Here is a 21392-nt window from a genome sequence, read left to right as displayed (position 1 = left end):
ACCTAAGGAACAGGAATTACAATAGAATGAACAATATTAATGACAATCAAAGACAAAGGACACATTCACTTTTCTCTTAACTCAGTAACTACACGGCATAAATATATGTTTATAATAATTAAAATGCACACTAGCAAAGACATTCATAGACTTCACAGACTGCAATATAAACCTCTTTCTCTCCCTCTCCATACCCGGCTCACACACTCAAGCACCCCCACTCTTTCCCAGAGACGCACGGCTCATGCACACGCACACACACACACACACACACAACACACAACACACAACACACAACACACACACACACTACACACTACACACACACACTACACTACACACTACACACTACACACACACACACTACACACTACACACACACTACACACACACTACACACTACACACTACACACACTACACACTACACACTACACACTACACACTACACACACTACACACACCCACACACAGGCGGGCGAGTGTGGAAGGCTGCTGGATGGTTCCTGTCCCTGTCTGCAGGCAGTGGGGTGCAGCTCAGAGGAACATGACCTCCCCGCAGCTGAGGCAGGTTAAGCAGCCTGACTAAGCGCACCGCCTAATTGAGAGCTTTTACTGTTTGGCAGGACCACCGGAGAACCCTGTGCACTTGTTCGTGACAACGGCTGCTCCTTTGCAAATCAAGGCTTGACGAGTGCAGACAGGGGGCCCAGCTGGTTCTCTGGAGTCCTTCAGCCAAATAAATGAACTTTTAATAGGCACATCAACACCTAACAAGGCAAGGAAGGCCAGTCATGACCTTTTCGTCAAGCCACTAGTGTACTTGTGCGGTGGGTAAATTGAACACACCTAAATGAGTGAATGATGCAGCTGAGTCTTCCTCTGTGCATTTTTGCTGGTTAGGTGGTACTTTTGTCTTTGATCGTCTTTTAGTAACATTAGATACACTGCCAATTTTAGCAATGGATGTTGTAAGTTATACTAAAAAAACTTGAAAAGCAAATCTTAAAAAACATCCAAAATACTCAGCCGCTCTTCAACAGACAGTATACATAGATGAAAGCATAGATATCCACAAATAAGAGTTCAGTTCTGACCCTGAGCTTTAGTTCCTAACTGTGCTTGGAACTTGATCCAAACCCCAAATCAGTGCCAACCCAGGGAAAAACATGCATTGTCCAAGAGCTGGCAACTAAAATGAACCATTTTGTGTGTACATGGTCTGTCATTCCACACACGAATGTCTCCCTTTCAAAGCTTTGTCCTAACTGACATCAATCCTGAGAAGATTAGCATGCAAAGCAGTATCAAATTAATTTCTGCAACGCAAATATGAGATCAGCCTTGGATCACACCAAACAACTCACTTCTAAACATGGTAATGCTCTTATATGCTCAATGGGAGGCTGTCAATAAAAGCAAGGGTGGGGGGATCAGGCAGGGTGGGAGGTGGGGGGGGGGGGGATCTGTGAGGCTCAAGTGAAGAGCAATCTATAATAAGGCAAGCTCAGGCAGTGTGGGGCTGCAAAGCTGAGGCTAATGCATTCCTCTAGAAGTTAATCTCATTTTGAAAGCACATCCACTGAGCGGCTCAGAGGTCGCTGGTGGCTGTGAAACCAAAAATGCATTAAAAAATTCCCAATAAAAATCACAAAAGAGAAAAAAGGACAAGGGAGAAAGGGGCCTACAATTAGCAATTAGACACCAACAATGACACTTTCACAGCTAATGCTACATATCAAACAAGGCCTTTCTAGTCAGCGTCAGCTGTTGCCAAAAAGTACGACGGCACTCCTCACATATTCTGTCCGCTTCTTGGACATGGCGCACTGAAAATGATCTAATATCCAAGCAAGTGGGAAGAAAAAAAACAAGAGGGGGAGAAAAGCCTGAGCCATGTGAATGGATATTCAGAAATCTACTGCTTGTTCATTTAGCAAGGACCCTCAATGAAATGTTTCTATCTAAGCATTCACATGGTGAGATTTGTGCCTCTAGCTTTATTAATTTAACACTGATGTCCAAAGTTCTTTAGAGGATTTATGAGCAATAACAATCAAAATTATATCATTTTTCTATTTTAGTATAAATCCCCTTAGCAATTCCATGAGATTATGTGCAAGACAATAACATAAAGGACTATAAATAATATATGCATCTTTTTCCCTTTCCCCTAAAACACAAAAAAGACAAAGATATTTCGGCAACATAAAAAGACCAAGCGCTGTTCAATTTCACACCCACATACTATGTATTTGCCATTATGATGCACATAATGACATGAGCATCCACCACAGACACATAGAGCGAGCTACAATTCAGCAATTCCCAGATCGTACAGTTCTTTTTCTAAAGCCAAGCCAGAGACATTGTCTCCCTGGTAATTACAACAAGTGCCAAACAAAGACATACAAAGTAGCACATCTGTGGATGAAAGAACCAACCACATCTCCCAGTAGAAAAGCAGATCTTTTAAGTCAAGTCAGGCCTTTGTTGCCATTGGGAATGATACTCCTTAGCCTTACCTCAAAGGCCTTTGTTAGGACAGCTCAGCCCAAAGGGTCACTTACCCAGGGGTGGGGGGTCAGAGGATAAATGGCCACCACCCGAGTCATCTGTATGACAAGTGGACAGGAGTGATCAGCCACACCCAGGCTGCCTATTTTCTCAGTCATGGATTAGCAGACCAGTCACCTTGTTTGGGGAGTCCTAACACACAAACTGACAAAAGAGGATTTCCAACCAAAGGTTACCCCTAACTACCAGTTTTCAAAGATTTCCTCTTTTGTTTCATATCAAACACCACAGATGAAGAATTGTTGTGTAAGTGTGCATCGTGTCAAATGAGGACCAGTCATGGTGCACTGATGTGAGGCTTTACTCAAGTAACTAACGCAAAATTTAACAGTGCCAACAGTTCCAATATAATTTCACCTCACTTACGCCCTGAAATCGATCATATGAAAATGACTATTGAAATAAAAATTCCAAAATCCATCCATCACAGAATCTCAGCTTGAAACAAACAATACAAATATCCTGAAGAACCATCACAGCTGATTCCTCACATCAATTTCAAAACTGGATTTAGTGCAATTAACATAAGCATGTTTGTATTGATCACCTGAGGGAATAAATGTGATCAATAAAGGACAACTAATCTGTAAATGTGATTAATTGAGCTAATCCTGTTTCCTGAAGAGCACCGCAAATTATCATTTTCAAATAGCTCCCTCGGAGGTGATCAATGACAGTTGTTCTCCATTACCCTGAGAGACAAGGTTGTAATTCCCACTTTCCCTGACTCGGCTGGACCCAAAGTCCTCCTGAGCTGGTCCACTCTCAGTCATCTGACCGGCTACAGCCCACCACAGTAGAAGGGACAGCACTGCTGATTCTGTTTCTACCTCATGGCTCTGTGTGGAAATCTGTTCATTTCACGTTATTCATCAAATCCAACAAACCGCAATGAATGAATTCTATAGAAAATGAAAAACTATATATATATATATATATATATATATATATATATATATATATATATATATATATATATATATATATATATATATATATATATATATATATATATATATATATATATATATATATATATATATATATATATACACACACACACACACACACACATATATATATATATATATATATACATTTGCTACCTCAATTGAAATGCAAGTGAAATTCAAGAATTTAATTGGAATTTAGGAGCCAGTTTCAATTCAATTCTGGAATTTTGCACAAGCCTGATATACATACACAGACACACACACACACATATATATATATATATATAAAACCACTCCACTTTTGAGTATGGCTGCTGCTGCTGTGCATCTGAAACCACAAAGTTTGTGTGTGTGTGTGTGTTTACGCGTCAACACTTTAATACTTTAATACGTTAAATTGCCCTGCAGTGAATGGTGAATGTTTCAACCAGCCTCCCCTGCCTCAACTAGTTAGTATGCGGCTCGCCCAAGATGTAAACTTCTTAAGCATGCAATGCCAGATGTTAACAGAATATGAAATGAGGATTTTAAGCATCTGCTTACAATTTAAGATAATTGGAGGTAGAGCATGCAAGGTCAATTGGACCAATTTTATTTTATGTACAAACCTGCTGCTGAAGTTATTGGTGTCTTTTTACCTTCCACTCCACCCCATACTGCCAGATTTGTATTTTACACAGGAAACAGGGCCTAATTCCATACAGTGTCAGTTTTGATTTTGGATTCGCTGTCAAAACAAACACTGATTGCCGGTTCTTTGGTCCAACAACTGGCACATTTTCACCAGAGGAGGCCCTTGTTCTGAGTGTTTGTCTTAATTCAACTGCCAGAGGAGGAAGTCTCCACATATGAACCCGGGGTCCCAGTAATGTTTAACCAAGATGAATGTCTTGCTTTTCATAGAGTGAGTTGCTTATGGATGTCATAATGTAACATATGACATGAATAACGTGTCCCCTATACATTAACAAATATTAACATAAATTAATACTGTCATATCACGAGTACTTGCACAAGGCTCCAAAGTTTTATATGATACAACTGTAGAAAGGAAAAATATCTTATTTCTGATACCTAGCTTAGAGATGCAAAAAAAGGAATCAAATCCTGAGCAGCCAGCATGGCTCAGAAACTGACTAAGTCAGTCTTGACAACTGGGAAAAGAGAGACACTGACAAAAGGAAGCAAAGTGCTGCAGGCACAGGTATCAGATTTAGCCGAACAGGAAAAGCATCATTAAAGCTCGCTGGTGAGGCATCACACACGAACACCACAGGTCTTATCCCGTCTGCTCCTCTGAGCTTAACAAATAAACACTTCCCCACAGTTCACTACTGCCTACCACCTCGGCACTCAGCTGTCCTCGCCAAAACATCCCAATGACTGTCTACACAGCACTTTCCTATATGCATCACGCAAGCATCAATATCTGCTAAGCGGTTTTAATGATCACTCAGAACACCACAAATGAATGGGTCATACAATGTGAAATCGGTATTTGTTTGTAACATCAGAAATCATTTGACATAATTGTCACATTAAATTAGAGAGTTCTTGAATGAAGAATATGCTAAAAATAATAAAATATTAAAGTGAACCAAACTCCTGGCTATAGTAGATTGGGCTACACCAAGATGAATGGTCATGGTACCATTGGGACCAGGGAAGCACTGGGATTCCAGCCTGGTTGTGACCTTGTGAGAACACTATCCTATGTCTCAGGCTGCCTATTATTAGTTGCCCCTGGCCAAACAAAGCACTAATACTCTGGACAAACAGACTGCTCGCCTAGCTCAGCAGAGACATCGATATAACCCGTCTTCATCAGCTCCACACAAGAACGCCTACCAAAGCACTTTACCCCCCTGTCCTGCACTACTTTCATTAATTATGCCTCAAAAGCCCCCTTTTATCACCAACAAGGAAAGGTTTCATCACTGTCCACGATCTAAGACGTCTGATTGAAACGGTCACCATCCCTGCTAATGTTCGTACACACGGGCCTTAATAATTACAAAAATACCACAATAAGAATTATGACAAAGCAATACATATACAAATATCACATCATTATTGTTTTCATTATATCAAATTAGTTAGGAGACATATTTCCATTTTGAAAATTAAAAAAAAAAAACACTCAATAGTTTCATTTGCAAAACATTTTCTACACTTATCTATACTTGGCAGGTTTACTGATTCCATACAGCAGAATACATACAAGTTGTGAATTCTCTTGCTGTGCATTACAACATTTAAAATAAGTGACCTATTGTGACTGAGCAAGGAACATAAACACATTCCTTACACTGAAATATACAATCAATAACTAATCAAAAGGACAATGTTAACATTTCTCTCAAAATATTAACATAGAAAATCCAACAGTGTCCTGCTTACTTGGCTAAAATAAACATATTCATGCATGCTACTTAATTCAAAAATAATACTATTTAATCAGACTGTAACATGGTACATCTGGAAATTAAACTTATGATCAAGGGACGGGAAATCACACTGTAGACATTTTTTTCCCTTGCCCCAGACTTTCCCCCTTTTTCGTTACCTTACAACCTTAATGACAACACTGTCATTTTCAATCAATTCAGCACAGGTCCAGAATCCATTTTTCAAACTTTATGACAGGTCTAATAGCTTCCACCTGTTTCTAGGATCCTGCCTGTTGACTGGCAAGTTCCCAGTAAAATGTGGAGATGGAGACAAAGACCTCTATTAGGTGCAGCCTGCCTCTACTGCTGTGAGGTCATTCAGGCATTAAATTAGATCCAGCTCAGAGGCAGCACACACACACACAGCCCAGCCACCCTCCCAACGGCAGAGTGAACCACTCTAACTTCTGTGTCGCCATGTAAGTGGCTACACTCATCAAGGGGCTCGCTCTCCTCACATACTCTCTTTGACTGATAAACCCACAGCGTGCAACCATACTTCCACATGCGCGAAAGGTAGACTGTGTGTGAATGTTGAGTTAAAGGCATTTCAATTCACTACTTAATCCATCTGGCAATGCTACACTAGGAACTCTACTATTGGCCAAAGCAACAGGGGGAAAAAAGAAAGCTACATTACCCCTCCAACAGGTCCATGGTAGTAGGGGTGACCTCGGTATAGAGCAGGGTACGACCAAGGGTGTGGGTGTGCAGGTGGTGGCTGTAGGCCTGCAGGTTGAACTGCTCTGACAAGAACTCTGGGGGTTCAGGGAGCACGGCAAGCACCCCCTCAGGCAAGTCCGTCTGGAGCTCTGCACTTGACAACAGCTTCAGACAGGTCTTTGGGGACCTCAGCATGCCCTCCTTGTCCATCTGGCTTTCTAGCCACTTTAAGAAGCGGCCTTTCAACTCCTGGGGAAGACAAACAACTATATATCATCTCAGATTGGTAAATGAAACTTTAGAATTTATCATATTCATAATTTACTAAACAAATGTATAAGGGACCATAAGTCAATCACTGAAAATATATCCAATGGCTGCATCTTAAAATGTTGAAAGAATCAAGAGCTGATTTGAAAACTTGTTTTTCCAACTTCAGCCATGCCAAAAAGAAGGGGAAAAAACCACTTCAATTTAATTAACAGGCATGTATAATCAATTACTATACAAGTTGGCTTCATTACATCGTTTTCCCCTGGGCAGTAGAGTTACTGGTCTTTTTCTGTCAAAGTTAATTAATCAACAGGGTCATATGCTTCTCGACAAGTACTAATTTTTTAGTTTTCGGGAAAATGTTTGACAAATGTAATAGAAAGAATTAGCTCATCTTGTCAGAATGGCCCCTTAATCAAAAGTAAGGTTTAATTTGATACTTATATCATGCTGTTGATAGAAGGCATTGTAGTGTGTGTCCATGGAGATATATATTACACTATGTTGGACAAATGCTATATTCCTTGAACCGAATGTATTTGTGTAGTCCTGCAACTGGGTAACCCACAATTTTATTTTTGAAGAAAGAGTGAATGTTTCAAATTATGGATATTTTTAGGACTGAGTTTTGTAAGCATGTTTTAAAACTATGCAATGCAGATGTGCAATTTTATGTATGCTCTAAACTGACATGCTGTTAATTTTCAATACATAATGCAGATGCTCAGAAGTAGCACAACCGGTACACCAACATTGCATCAGTATTCTTGCAAAACAAGTGACTGATAAAATAAATGTATTCAAATAAAGTAGTGAGATTCATGGCCACTGTGTTTTATAACACCTTAAGTAAAGTGTTGAAACCAAGCATTAATCATAATGCCACAGCTAGTCACAGGACATGTCCATCTTGACTACTACTTCTGTAACCTATGTGATTTCCACACTATAATGACTCCAGAAAGAGACTAAAATAAAAAAGGTTGTTCTTCACACTGGGCTGTGACATGAGTGATGTGTTTGTTTAGTAAATCAGTTTACTGTATTTCTGGCTCTCACTGGGAAGGACTTTGTCTGACCTTAACACTTGAGGAAAGGTAGAGTAACGGTATGGATCTTTTAGAATAAATAACATGGCTACACTCCATCAAGAACAAATCTTGGCTGGCACCAGTCCATGGTCTGAGCAGTGGCTCTCCGCGAAATAAAATGAAGCACTCAAACCAAAGCTCTCACACCAACCTAAAGAACGCTAAATAAATGATCCATTTCAAGAAAGGTTGTGAAAGTGACTTGTGAACAGACATTCAAACGATAACAAATACCTGGAAGTGTCTTTGACACAGCGGATAATCATTGCAAAATTCTGGTAAACATTTAACCACATACAACACTAAGAGGAGCTGTGGACATTTTTATTTAAAATAGGTTTCCTTATATTTATAAAACCCTTGATATGCACTGACCAGTTTATGTCTTAGTTCCCCTAATAACAAGAGTGACCAAATAATCAGATGTTTTTTTTTTAAAATAAATTATTAGAAGGCAACCCAACGCCGTTGATGTAAAAAAAAAAAAGCTGTAAAATACGATTAAATGAGTATAATGACGTGATTAGCTCAAATCTACACACAGCGCACATGGGACTAGTTAATCATTTAGAAGTTCTTGTGAGCATGCCCATCATTCTGTGCTTTGTGTCATGTTCAATAGGGATGGTAATGACCGCGGTGTCCCCTGAGGCCCACTCAGCTGTCCTTAACAAGTGAGATGGGCCTGGGCTTCCCTCAAACAAGAGGTGCCACGCTGAGTGGATCTCTCATTTTAAAGCAGTAAAATCTGTAGCACAACGAGTGGGTGAATATAAGCCAGGACAGATCTATAGCTAGTGCAGACGCTTAAAGGTGAAGTACATGATTAATGTTGATATTTTGTTCATAGACACTGTTTGATTTCTAATAATCAGAGCCAGGATTATGTACAAACATACTAAAAGGGACCGCTGGAGAGGCATATGAGTAATTTGTATTTAAGGCTTAGTTAGCTTTCTGACATGTATGACACTAAATTCAAAAAGTCCTCAACTGTTAATGACACTGTGTTTCTGGCACAGGATGTTTTGTCTCATCAGTGCAGGACAGTGGACGGGCCTGAGGTCTAACAGAGGCGATGAACCTGTCTTGTGAATAGTGGGAAAGTTTGTGGCAAGACAAACAGGGTCTTGACAAATTTATGCGTGTAGTGGAGTTTCCCTGTGAGTGAGTGGTTCAATGGCTCAACAGAAGTACAGGCTCTCCTCTCTTCCTCTACGGGCAAGGTGCACAGAGCATGCTCTATTTGCCATAGCCCTCCATTTCCAACACAATCTGGAAGCAATCCCACAGGCAGTCTGCTTTCATCATTCAGGTGTTTGTTGTAACAAAGTGGCTGGGGCAAGGGTCAAATGTCATGCTCAAGTCCAAACAAACCTCTCGGCCACACTACTACAGTTTTTGACTTTCAGTAACACAATTGTTTGTGTCAAGCAAGGGAGGCCAACCAGGGCCAAGTGGGTGTACAAATGAGTAACTTAACTTGTCAAAGTCATTCAAGCACCACATTGTAAATGATCTCCTGGTTGCAAAACACAGAGAATCCGATGAAAAAAATGTCCTATTTCAATTTACTCTGCCATATTGTTACATCCACAGAAAATACTTTGAGATCATTTTATATTTGCAAGCTAAAGCCATTTCTTACTCATCCTTCTGCAACTGAAGCAAAGGGATATGCAGTCTAGAAACCAGCATGGGACATGTTAAAAATCATGCTTCATTAGATAAGGTAAGAGAGTAAGGTAAGAAGCATGTAGACAGCCTGCCATCTAGTGGATATGGAAAACATAACAAGAGAACCATCACTGGAGTCCTGCTGTCCAGATAACATAGCATGGAAGAGCAGAGTATTTTATCTTGCTTTCTGAACATAAAAGGTATTCAAGTTCAGTCTGTCAAAAACAAGGTCAGATGTTATTTTACAAGCCCAATTACAACCCTATAATTAGACTGGGTATAAAATGGCCCATTTTAGCAGATATCTAGAACCCCCTCATGCTTGTTTGGCACCCACATGAATAATTAAGTGAGCTTTACGGTGATTGGCTACCTTGTAGCCAAAGACCTTTCATAGTAGGCTCCAGCAACTTCTAAATCTAAATCTAAAGGTCCAACTTGAAGTGACATGAGGAGAGGTGGTGATCAGAAGGATGGTTTGCATCACTGTCTGTCTTTATTCAGATTTTCCCATTTTTAGTAGTCATTTTATGCACCGAACTCTCCTTATTCAACAATGCCATCATTGATGACATTTATGGCCGACAGTTATACCAAACGAGATGAGCATGATTTCAGCATATTGCTCTGTGGGCCCCACAATATTTACATATTCACTAAAATCAGGCAAAGAAAAGTCACTGTTCAAAAGTTTGGGCCACTTATATCTGCATACATCTGCAAAAATATCTGCAATTTTAAGATTACTTTCGAAAATAATGACATGAATAGTTTTTATTTATCAAAAATGCACTAAACCAAAAAAATCTTATTCAAATAAATATATGGGGCAGCTAGAAAATAACTGACAAATGACTAAATGTTTGTGAAACAACTAAAGTGCCAAAAACTTCAGGACAGCACTGTACGTAATCTCAAGGCAAACAGCACCAAAACTGGGTCAGCTTCTACACTGAGGTTCTGTAACAGTGTGTGGTCTTAACATAGTACAGGGCATTGAATCTGCCACTTTCTGTTCCTCTTCTTCTCATAATCCACATCAAATACTGATTAACTCAGAGAGCACATTCCCAGCATACCTCTGGATTGACCACCAGTGGCAACAGGGCTATTTGAATATCAATGGGAGATCCAGAGCTTCACAGTCATAATGGCTGAATTAAACACTGACTTCTAAGACTTATCAACTCCTCGCTGCTGACTATATTTGGCTGCATTCAGTCAGTACAATGCTATTCTTTACCCTTAGTGTTTGAAAATTCCACCTATATTTGTCTATGCAAATGTTTATTAATCTTTCCCATAACCAAACAATCCCAAACAAGCAGACGACTTTCAAAATAATTGGAGACATTGAACATGGAGCTTGACCAAGAATCATCAAAAGGCATAAAATGACAACGGCCAATTTTCCGATTTTGCACTTTAGATTTAGTCTTTGATCAAGCTTCATCATGTCCCAAAAGCAGAACAATGCTGAAACATCGGCAATTCAATTCATTCAGTTACTTCAAAGAATACCATCAACATGAGCTCAAGAACGGTGTGACTTTTCTGGCACCATCCCTCTTGCCAAAAAGTTCCATCAGTGTTCAAGTTGTAAAACAGAACCCTAATATGAATGTGAATGTATAAATATAGATACATTCAGATAGATACAGAAAGATAATACCTCACCAGCTCTCTAAGTAGAGAATTATATCTATATGTATCTGTGTGCACTGTCCTAAATTGGTGTACTTGGTGTTTTCAGGCAGTTTGTGATTTGAATCTGAACAGATATCATGCATAGACATAATTATATGCACAATTCTGCTGAAACTCTGAAATACATCAATTTAGAGTGCTTTCTACAGAAACTAAACCTTTCAGAAACTAAACCTTTTGTGCCTCATGGTCCAAGAGACAAAATAATACCCAAAAATATTGAAAACAAGTCATGTTGTTAAGAGTATACATGTTCATGGGGAATGATGAGAAAGTAGTTTCATGTACCGGGCAGATGGAGAGGACATGCACAGGGCTGGGCGGTGGCACCTGGCTCAGCTCGCAGCTCAGGCCCAGTGAGGTGAGGATCTCTGTTATTACCTCGTAGCGAAGGGCATTACTCTTCTTGAGCATGTCAAAGTCACCCGGGCTCTGCACGTGCTGTGAATCTGGGGCGGTCTCCAGACGAACCTGTTCATTTAAAAAGACATTGAATGAACCATATTAAAAAAAAGGTACAAACCAACTCCTATATCCACTGCAGTGGTCATGCACAGTCGATTAGTTAATTAGAAGCTTAAAAGATAAAATCTCCGATTCAACAAATATAAAGCTCTTACTTTAGATGCCACTGTTATGAATGATAAATAGCCTTGTGGACTGTATTGTATTGTATTCAGCCAGTTAGCTTCCCAATTGGCCACCACCAGTCCAAAAAATGGAGTTCTAGGGTGCTCATTTTTGGCTACATTTTAAAGTAAAGCCAATTAGGTGGCAGATTAGTGGTGGACACAAGATCATGTCTATTCCAATGTCATGACTACGTGGATGTTTCCATGAGCTGAACGTTTTTAAACTGTGAATATCCACCAATCCGCATAGTTGACAAACTGTTGTGGCCGTCTGTAATGTGGCACCTAATTGGCTTTTTAGTAAGAATTATGGCCAGAAGTGCACTCCCATGAAACAGCATTTTTAAAGATAGCTCATAGACACATACTCTAAATATGCTACCCTAAATAAATTCTACTTTTGCTGGCCTAATAATTCTTCCTAACAAAATACCTATTCAGTAATGGAGAAAATTGAGGGTAGGCTAGTACCTGACACAACACAGCTTCCCCACCACATGCTCCATGTGTCACTCTGACAATCACCATGTCCTTGGCATCTCCGTGCAGCTCCCCCCAGAGCTCTACCTCACCAGTCACGCAGTCCGCTGGCTCCCGCACATACACGCTCCCACTGGCCAACACACTCAGCTCTAACTCTGTGCTGTCAGCTTTGGTGAAACCCAACCTGCAGATCTGATTTCTTTGGGTTTCCTTAACCACCAGATTAAGGCCTGCTGGAGAAAAGGTGGAGGACAGACCCAAAATTTTCCCTCCCTTGTCCAGGTACGCCAGAAAGCGCTCTTGAAGCTGTGGGGTGAGGGCTTCATCTGCTGCTAGCACTAACAGCAACGTGTTCTCCAGCCACGGCTCGCTGAGGGCTTGCTGAGGCCTCAGTGGATAGAGTATATAGCTGTCAGTGTCTATGCATTCAGTAAGAAGGCAGTGGATCATGTCAAATCTTTCCATACAGCTCCCAGTATAAACGAGAACATTAGGGGGCTTTCCACTGACATTGACCCTTTTGCTCTGGCCAGCAAAGCTCTCCACTTCATCTGTGCCTTCATCGCTGTCCACATAGTCATAGTCATGTGGGAGGTCTGGAATGTTCTCTATTGAAGCATACTTCACAGACAGGATGGTGCTGTGTTCCAGCTCCAGGCACTCATGGCAGCTGGATAGGTGGAGGTGGTGGTGGCCTTCCATGTGATGGTGTCCGGTTACAGGGCCTGTGGTTTGACCCTTACCATGAGAATCCCTACACTCCCCTTCACTGCTCCTCTGACCAGTGAGCTCCGAAGCAACAGAGAGGTTCACGCTACTCTTTCTGCGTGCCAGTTCTGAGCCCTGTGCGATGCCTTCCGCTTCCTTCTCTCTTGGTGACGGTCCTGAGAGTACTATTGCAGTGGTAGGATTTAAAGGAAGAAGCTGGACTTTCTGTTCAGTCTGGTTGCTGTTCAATGATTGTTTCTTCTCAATAAGTTCCCTGAGGGTGGATTCTTGAAGCAGAACAGCTAGGGAAAGGAAGAAAAACAGATGTAATCTATGGGTATATGCTTTAGGGAAAAATAAGGTAATTGGATGATTAACATGGAACTTACAGACTATTTTTTCTGGAACAAGACCATTTTCCATCTGAAGCCGATCTTCCATAAACGCCACCCCTAAGCGGCTAAAGTTATCCACACTCGTCTCAGCTACAGCCCTGAAGGGCAGCCCAGGGCTGCAGGCCAACGGATGGCAGTAATCAGACCACTTTAGCACCTAACACAAAAAGGACAAGAAGCGATGCAAGAGATTAAGTATCAATAAAACTTCTTTGATTTTTAATTAGTAAAGCAACAATATGAACTCAATCAACAATGTTACCTTATATCTGTGAGCATGTGTGCAGTGAGGCAGAGGTTCTTTCCTCTTAATGTACAGATTCTAATATTGGATGTTAATCATTATTATAATTAATATTATATGTATCTCAATTACAGATGTTTCTGCTGTGGTTTTTCCAACATTTCACTCTATTCTATATCTCTTTCACTTTGACAACTGAATTGAATCAATAATATTTGAGCTATTAATATTGATATTAGAGCTCAAATATGAGGATGATGAGAAATTTGATGTTTGAAATAATTCATTCTTAACGTTCATAACAGTTCATTTGTTTTTGTGTGTAAGACTGAGCATTTATATTGTACAACATTATTTATCTTTGATAAATTGCTATATGATTTGTTTAAGAAAGCACATATTGATTGTTGCAATTTGAACATAATCTGTCGAGAGTGATACTAGTTTACACATAAAAGCCACAACTGGGCACTTTACAATAACTATTCCTCTTTCTCTTTCAAGTTCCAGGGCAATGGCCATTATGGTTACATAGGGTTAAAGTAGCCTCCTCTGAAAAGATTTTTGGTAGCTTATATGCCTAGACAAAAAACTGAACTCAGTTCTGGTCATTTTTAAAACACGTTTCTGAACTGTAAGGACAAAGAGGAATGGTGGTGGTTTTGACTGAGCTTGTCCCAAAAATGGTTGGGTCACTGGGGTCTACTACAAAGATTTTATGAGACATAGCCAATTATAAGTAAAACATAAGATGAATACTTTTTTATTTGAATTAAGAGACTGGCCCCCATTAGGTCGCGATGTGGCCTCTATGATGAAAGCAATGTTCTCTATCCTTGGGCGACAGAACAGGGAAGATCCTATTAAGAGAGTCCACTTGCTGAGGTCATCACAAGCCTACAAATAACACCAATAGCATACAAACACATAAGGATATCAATCATTTGTAAAGACAACGCATGTTTTTTTTTCTCATCAGATGACCTCTTACTTTAAGAAACAACATCTAGTGCAAATGACACTGAAGGAGTTAGTGTTTAAATTTAACAGAATAACATTTCCGTAACATTTCTGTTCTGCAACATTTAGGCCTATGACCAAACTGGTTAGCCAACTCCGCTTCACTGAGTGCTAGCACGCGTTCTGTCACATTCTGCATGCGATTCACATCAGTAATCGCCATGGACTTGGATTTGATTGGCTAAGACCACTGATAGTTGAGCTAGCTAGCTCGCTAGCCACACGTATAACATTATCAATTATAACAAAATGTCACCTGTGGTTCGGTTATATATATAGCCTTGTTTCCCAGCTTAAGGAAAACCTGCGTGTCTTCTGGTAAGGTTGACTCGCGTTGCTTGGATGTTTGGTCCTCCGTTTGACACTTGTCTGGCTTAACAGCACAAAATGTGAAACTGCTGAGGTTACTGCTCCCGCACAGTCTTTGTACAGTCCTGCATATGACGGGCGTATAAAACTTCTGAAAACGCACCCAGAGGTAGACGTAACACAGCGTTATAAGCATTTTCAGTTACATTCGGAGAATGAAAAGGGAACCCATGATAACCCTGATAACGGGTTGTGCGTTGAACTCCACTTCCTTGTTATTCACTCTACGTCACTGTCTACTCATTACGTCCATTCTTCTGATGATTCTGGTCTTGTTTAGTTGCGCATTCATTACTGCCACCGTCAGTGTAGGAGTAGTCACATCACCACCATGCACACCAAAGTCCAAACTAAAACGCCAGGGAACACTTACTGATTACATACACTATACATAATATACACACCATTATAGGCTATTACAAGGGGTGTTCATACGCCCATGCTTTTTCTATAGCCTACATCGTTACAAATTGCTTAATCTGGCCATTGCAACATATCAACCTTATATAATTGTCATCTTAAACTATGGCAAGCTTGCCTATAGGAGTTGCGAGACGGATCTCAGCTTCACATCATGAATCGAATGGAGAATGGTAGCCTATTAAAGACAGGAATGATTGTTTGAAGCACTAAGGAAGGTGATTGGCTATATAGAGTAAAGTATTGAAGTCAGCCAATTGAGCCACAAAATGGATTGCAGGACTGATCTCATGGCCATGCTGCCTTCCTGATGTTCAACTTCTTGAATGTAGCTCTCTCCTTATTTTCCTTGATGCAGAAGGATGACACTGAGTGGGAGTATGAGGGATATATAAAAATAGAGAGTATTTCCTGGTTGAAATACCAGTGCATAGTGGTTGCTCCGATGTTGCTACTTGCTAGGTTAATTGAAGTGGTTGCTAAGGTGCTGCTAGATGTTTCTATACTAATACATGGGAGGAAATATATCAGATAACACATGACGGAAAGTAAAGAGAACATCTATACGTAATCTCTATGGACTTGTGTAAGATGCTCTTAAAACTTAGCAAATAATAAAAGGATACACATAATAATTTATTATGGAAAAATATATTTTTATATATATATATACACATGTCATTCATCTACTGACAAATAAAACATACGGTTTATTTCACTAATGGACACATCCTTCAGTCTTGGTGTAGATCCTCTTGAACAGCAGTCTTTTTGTTGACCTTTGGCATAGGAATCTAAAAGAAGGAAATCATCACTGAATGAAGAATACAATATTTTTCCAATGTTTACAATGAAAAAGGGACAGATGCACCAATCTCTGCACATTTCTGGAAATGTATTCTCTCATGGAAGATGGACTGAAACCATAGTTATCCCAGAACTATCCTGCGTTTAGGCCATACAGTTGTGTGATTATTTCCATGTAAAGGAAAATGCAAGCTTTTCATTTCTTAAATCTTTTCACAACATGGGCAGTTTGAGCAGGGATCAGAAACGCTTCAAAGAACGAAAACCGGAAACAAACACAATTTTTGAACATAACCAAAAACGGAAACAAAACCAATTTCACTTGTTCCGGAGTGAAAATGCTATTTTGTATTTTAGATAACCACTTAATAACAGTATTTTTTGTTCCGATTAACCTTTCTTTGAATATTATTCAAAAGTCCATAGGCTTGGAAAGTCACCTGCCCAGATATTGTTTCCCCTTATAGGATGAATTTAGTCAGATTTTATGAATCAGTGTCCTACTAGTTGATAAAAAGGATTTATCCAACACTATCTAACTGCCTTTTTGTATGTAGCCTAAATTACTGAAACATTGTGTGAAATAACAGACTACCAGAGACACTAGGAAAGTATGTATAGGCCTGTCATGCAGTTGGTAGCACCACAGATAGGTTAGGCTATTACAGGGCTTAAAGCAAGGACATTTTCTGTGCCTGAAATTAGGCATTCAGACATTTTTGAAGATCTAATATTAGGCTATTTGCCTACTTTCAAATCTTGCTCCACGCAAATTCAGAATATTGTGGAAAAGACTCAACAGCCCTCTGCAAACCGCTGGCACCACCAGCAGGGGAACACTGCTCAGCAGAAACAAAGAAACTGGCATAGAGGTCCTAAGAAGCCTAAGGCGCTGGCGACATCTCAGTCTTCCTGACTGGAGTGGTACCGGCATGGAACGCTCCTCCCATGCCCAACAGGCAAAATGGGAGGAGCTTATAGAGTCTCCCTGGGTCACCTTCACGTGTCTTACAAGCAAAAGACCTCAAGGACCAGTACATCTGGATTACAGGAAGTTCCTACGCTTTGCATTCAACGGGGTAGCATACAAGTACCTGGTGCTTCCGTTTGGCCTATCGTTAGCTCTTCGGACGTTCACAAAATGTATGGATGCTGTCTTGGCTCCTCTAACATCACAGGGCTAAATTACACTACACGACTGGCTGCTGTGCTCCCTGTCTCAGGAGCAAGCAGCAATAGATACATCATTCTCAGCCAAACATCAGAGCTAGGCTGTCAGAACTATTCACTCTCTAGCTCACAGCCTCCTACTGTGGACACATCAGAATCTGGCATCTTTGAGGGCAATACACATTCCAGGTGTTCTCAACACAGCAGCGGGCATGCTGTCCAAGAACGGCCCCCGGGAGGGAGAATGGAAATTACACCCCAGGATGGCGCGTCACCTGTGGGACATGTATGGGGAGGCAGAAGTAGACCTGTTTGCCTGTGCAGAAAACGCATAGTGCCCACTGTGGTTTTCAATGTCCAATCCTACGGGTCCACTCGGTCTGGACGCCTTAGCCCACGAGTGGCCGAGGATGAGACTTTATGCATTTCCCCCCTTTCCACTGACTCCAGCAACCCTGGACAGGGTCAGGGAGGCAGGTCTGCAGCTCCTTCTTATAGCTCCAAAGTGGCCCAGGCGCCCCTGGTACGGGCCACTGCTGTCACTCGTAGTGGGGACACCATGAGAGCTACCACAGAGGTCAGATGTGCGATCACAGGTGCAGGGAGGGCTGTGGCACCCAAATCCCCAGCGGCTCAGGCTGTGGGATTGGCCACTGAGCGGGGGAAATGGTCCAGCCTAGAACTGGAGCGCTTAGTTTTGGATGTGTTACGGAGTGCACGGACACCCTCCACCAATATAGCTTATGACAAAAGATGGAAGATATATAGCCAAAGGTGTGAAGAGCGGGGGCTCTCTCCAGAATCATGTGGTATAAATTCGATCCTGCTTTTCTTACGGACACTCTTTGATGCCAGCCGAGCTGCATCTACTCTAAAGGTATATACAGCTGCTATATCAGCATGTCACGATGAGGGCCTAGACGGTCCGATTGGTAGGCACAGACTCTTGACCAGGCTTGAAGGTGTTCATCGACTCAGTCCTGTGAGAGTACACTCTTTTCCTTCATGGGATTTGTATATAGTTCTCATGGCACTTGCCAAACATCCATTTGAACCCTTAGAGTCAATTGACCTAAAGCACTAAAGCATAAGTGTTTCTTATCGCCATCACCTCCACCAAGAGAGTCAGTGAATTACATGCTCTCGGTCAGTGAAGAATGCTATCGTGTAAGCCCGAATGAACACTTTCTGGCTTCAAAATTATATAAAGATTTATTTTAAAGGAACCATATGTAAGATTGTGGCCAAAACTGGTACTGCAATCACTTTCAAATTACTGTAGAGCGGTGTATCCCCTCCCCCTCCCCCCTGACACGAGGTTGCCAACCCAGATGCCGAAACACTACTGACTTTGTGATTAGTAGATAGGTGGAGGGTGGCGCATCAGGCCAAAACACAACATGACATGACAAAACACAACATCAACATCAGTTGAGGGCTGCAACTTTACTTTTTAAATGACAATATTCTGGCCGGACTACTGTTGTCAGTGATATAAGTATTTGAAATGAACATGATTTCTGAATGTCTAGTGACATTAGGGCCATTTTATGATTAATTGAAATACATTTCTTACATACGGTTCCTTTAACTAGATCATTTTGTGTTACCATTTAAGTACATGTAGGCACATACAAACTGACATATTGTTCTTAAATATTGGTTAATTATTTGCTGAGGGGCACCAGAAAAATCTAGTGGGAATGTAACTCTGTAACCGCGTGATCTTCCCCAAAAGAAAATTATATAAATATATTACTGAATTAAGACAGACTTTCAGGGCGCATTCACACTATACCGTTGGTCCGGACCCAAGTTCGTTTGGATCGATGGTTCGGTGATTTTTGCTATTATTTGAATGCTGTCTACCGACCAAGGTCCGCTAGGAAACGGTGGTCTGGGGTACGGTTCATTAGAACTCCGGTGCAGTTTGAATGCCATCTGTTCCAAAACCAGGAAATAAACTGCAGTTTTTGCGACGTTGCCATACGATATTGCTAAATAGAAGCTAGTGTCTATGACATAAACGGACCCAGGTCCTCAAACAAAAATGTAATGTGAACAGAGACCAGCTGGGTCAGGGCTAGGGGGGAGTAATCACATTCGGGTATGGTCCATTTAAACGGATCCAGTGTGAAGGCAACCTAAGAAAACACACCCAGGCTGCTTCTGCCAAATTTCTACCACCAAACTATTGTTTCGTAGTAATGAAAACTGATACACATTCTAAGAAATAAAAAAAGATTAATGTTGAAAAATCCTTACCTGTGATGTTATCAACTGAACAGAGTGGAGCTGTGTTTATCATGTTGATCCCAAACAAAAGGATTAAAGAGAATGTCAAACCAACCAGGAGATAAACTGGCACAGCAAGTGCCCAGTACCTAATAAAATTGGAAAACCAAACACAAGAGATTTTTGCAATATGACACACCATACCACATGCTGAAATCAACATAATGTTTAAACACAATGGTCTTAGTTTGAGAGTGAAAAAAATATTCACATTTCCCTCAATAAAAAAATGAGCAAATTCAGAAAAACACTTATGATTAAGACTTTTGTCATCCGACCACTACATTCGTGTTAGACTTACTTCTGGGGCCAGTATGTTAATCCAACTGAATGGAGCCAAGCTTCTGGAACGTATGCCCACACTAAATACAAAACTAAACAAAATAAAATGAATGACAGGCAGACAATACTAAATTAGAAATGGGTCTGTTACAGGCTAGTGAGGCGACACTGTCAAAATGTAGCCTAAAAGGAACAACAGAATATTTATTTCCGTCCCCATCTTTTCAAGCAGAATTACAAGTCAATACAATATTTTTATTACCCACTAGGCATTGGGCTATTTCAAAACATCTGTGACAGGACATCAACATGTTCATGTCTGTGCATATATCTTAACTGGAACTTACAAAATCCAAACTGTGAGCCCAAGAAAAGCACATATCCATAGATGGCCCTTTCTGGGAGAGGGGATGGTGAGTTCGCTACCATATTCTGAAAACATGTACAACACATTAAAATAGTTCTCATCCAAAACACATTGGAGGCATGAATACGAAAACAAATTTGGACACACACTATGTTCGTGCTTTTCATGCGCTATACAGGCTACGTAGTGGGACTAATATTTTGAAACATCCCTCTGTCTACCTTACCCTTATTTCCCCTGGAAATCCTCTACCAAGCAGTGTGCTAGCAGGCTAGCTAGAAAGCAAAGCCTATGTGCGCCACGGGTCAACGTTGCACAAATAAGTTGAATATAGTTCATTTCACCGCGAGGTACAGACCTAACATGTAAAAGTATTAAATAATTCGACAAATGGACAGTTGATCGTTCAACGAAACAGCTGAATGCAGTAATCAGTGAATGCAAATGTGCGTGCTACCAGAGCCCGTTCTCTACTACATTTAACGCTAGTGGAATAGTAGGTTATAGTCCTACAAACAAGGAAGGACTATGTTTGGGAGTAGGCCTACCTTGTGTGGTCGTTTTGTTGGTAGACTAAAGATGCATTCCGTTAGCAAGCGTAAATCTTAGGCGAACTTGGCAAGGATTGTTCTTTTACTGTCAATGATAGACTACAGCCTTTTGCTCAAGTTCCGGTCACGTTGGTATAGTGTACCAAAATAATGTAACATGTAGCCTACCAAAATAAAACTCACCAAGTTTACATGATAGCCTATGGACTAAAATAACTAATCTTACAACTAATCTTACAAATGTACGTTTTTGTTAT

At 40.7% G+C, this 21392-nt stretch overlaps 2 protein-coding genes across 6 annotated transcripts in view; both read right to left on the bottom strand.

Annotated features, from left to right (window-relative positions):
* hlcs (holocarboxylase synthetase (biotin-(proprionyl-CoA-carboxylase (ATP-hydrolysing)) ligase)) overlaps positions 1-15469 on the bottom strand; it is a 22863-nt gene extending 7394 nt beyond the window's left edge. Inside the window, exons 1-6 of one of the 2 annotated variants that reach the window (XM_042092030.1) lie at positions 15131-15469; positions 14614-14751; positions 13605-13767; positions 12496-13517; positions 11681-11863; positions 6619-6890 (exon numbers count right to left, since the gene is read on the bottom strand). In XM_042092030.1, coding sequence (XP_041947964.1) covers positions 6619-6890; positions 11681-11863; positions 12496-13517; positions 13605-13767; positions 14614-14751; positions 15131-15379 — 2027 coding nt within the window. In that variant the 5' untranslated portion in view covers positions 15380-15469. The remainder of the gene's footprint in view (positions 1-6618; positions 6891-11680; positions 11864-12495; positions 13518-13604; positions 13768-14613; positions 14752-15130) is intronic. The other variant, XM_042092031.1, reaches the window with a different exon arrangement.
* LOC121709023 (phosphatidylinositol glycan anchor biosynthesis, class P) lies at positions 15453-21392 on the bottom strand. Of its 4 annotated transcripts, none has more exons than XM_042092035.1 (6): positions 21133-21384; positions 20565-20649; positions 20237-20309; positions 19906-20024; positions 16371-16457; positions 15453-15593 (listed from the first exon to the last, which is right to left on the bottom strand). In XM_042092035.1, the coding sequence occupies exons 2-6, from the start codon at positions 20644-20646 to the stop codon at positions 15562-15564; spliced, it is 393 nt and encodes a 130-aa protein (XP_041947969.1). In that variant the 5' UTR covers positions 20647-20649; positions 21133-21384; the 3' UTR covers positions 15453-15561. The 4 variants fall into 4 exon arrangements, with proteins under 4 accessions (XP_041947969.1, XP_041947967.1, XP_041947966.1 ...); XM_042092033.1 differs by lacking the exons at positions 15453-15593; positions 21133-21384 and adding exons at positions 15600-16031; positions 20811-21110; XM_042092032.1 differs by lacking the exon at positions 15453-15593 and adding an exon at positions 15602-16031 and having other exon boundaries at positions 21133-21392.

This window comes from Alosa sapidissima, chromosome 5 (genome assembly GCF_018492685.1).
Source record: "Alosa sapidissima isolate fAloSap1 chromosome 5, fAloSap1.pri, whole genome shotgun sequence".
Lineage (NCBI taxonomy): Eukaryota > Metazoa > Chordata > Actinopteri > Clupeiformes > Clupeidae > Alosa > Alosa sapidissima.
This window is presented reverse-complemented; position numbering and strand designations above follow the sequence as displayed.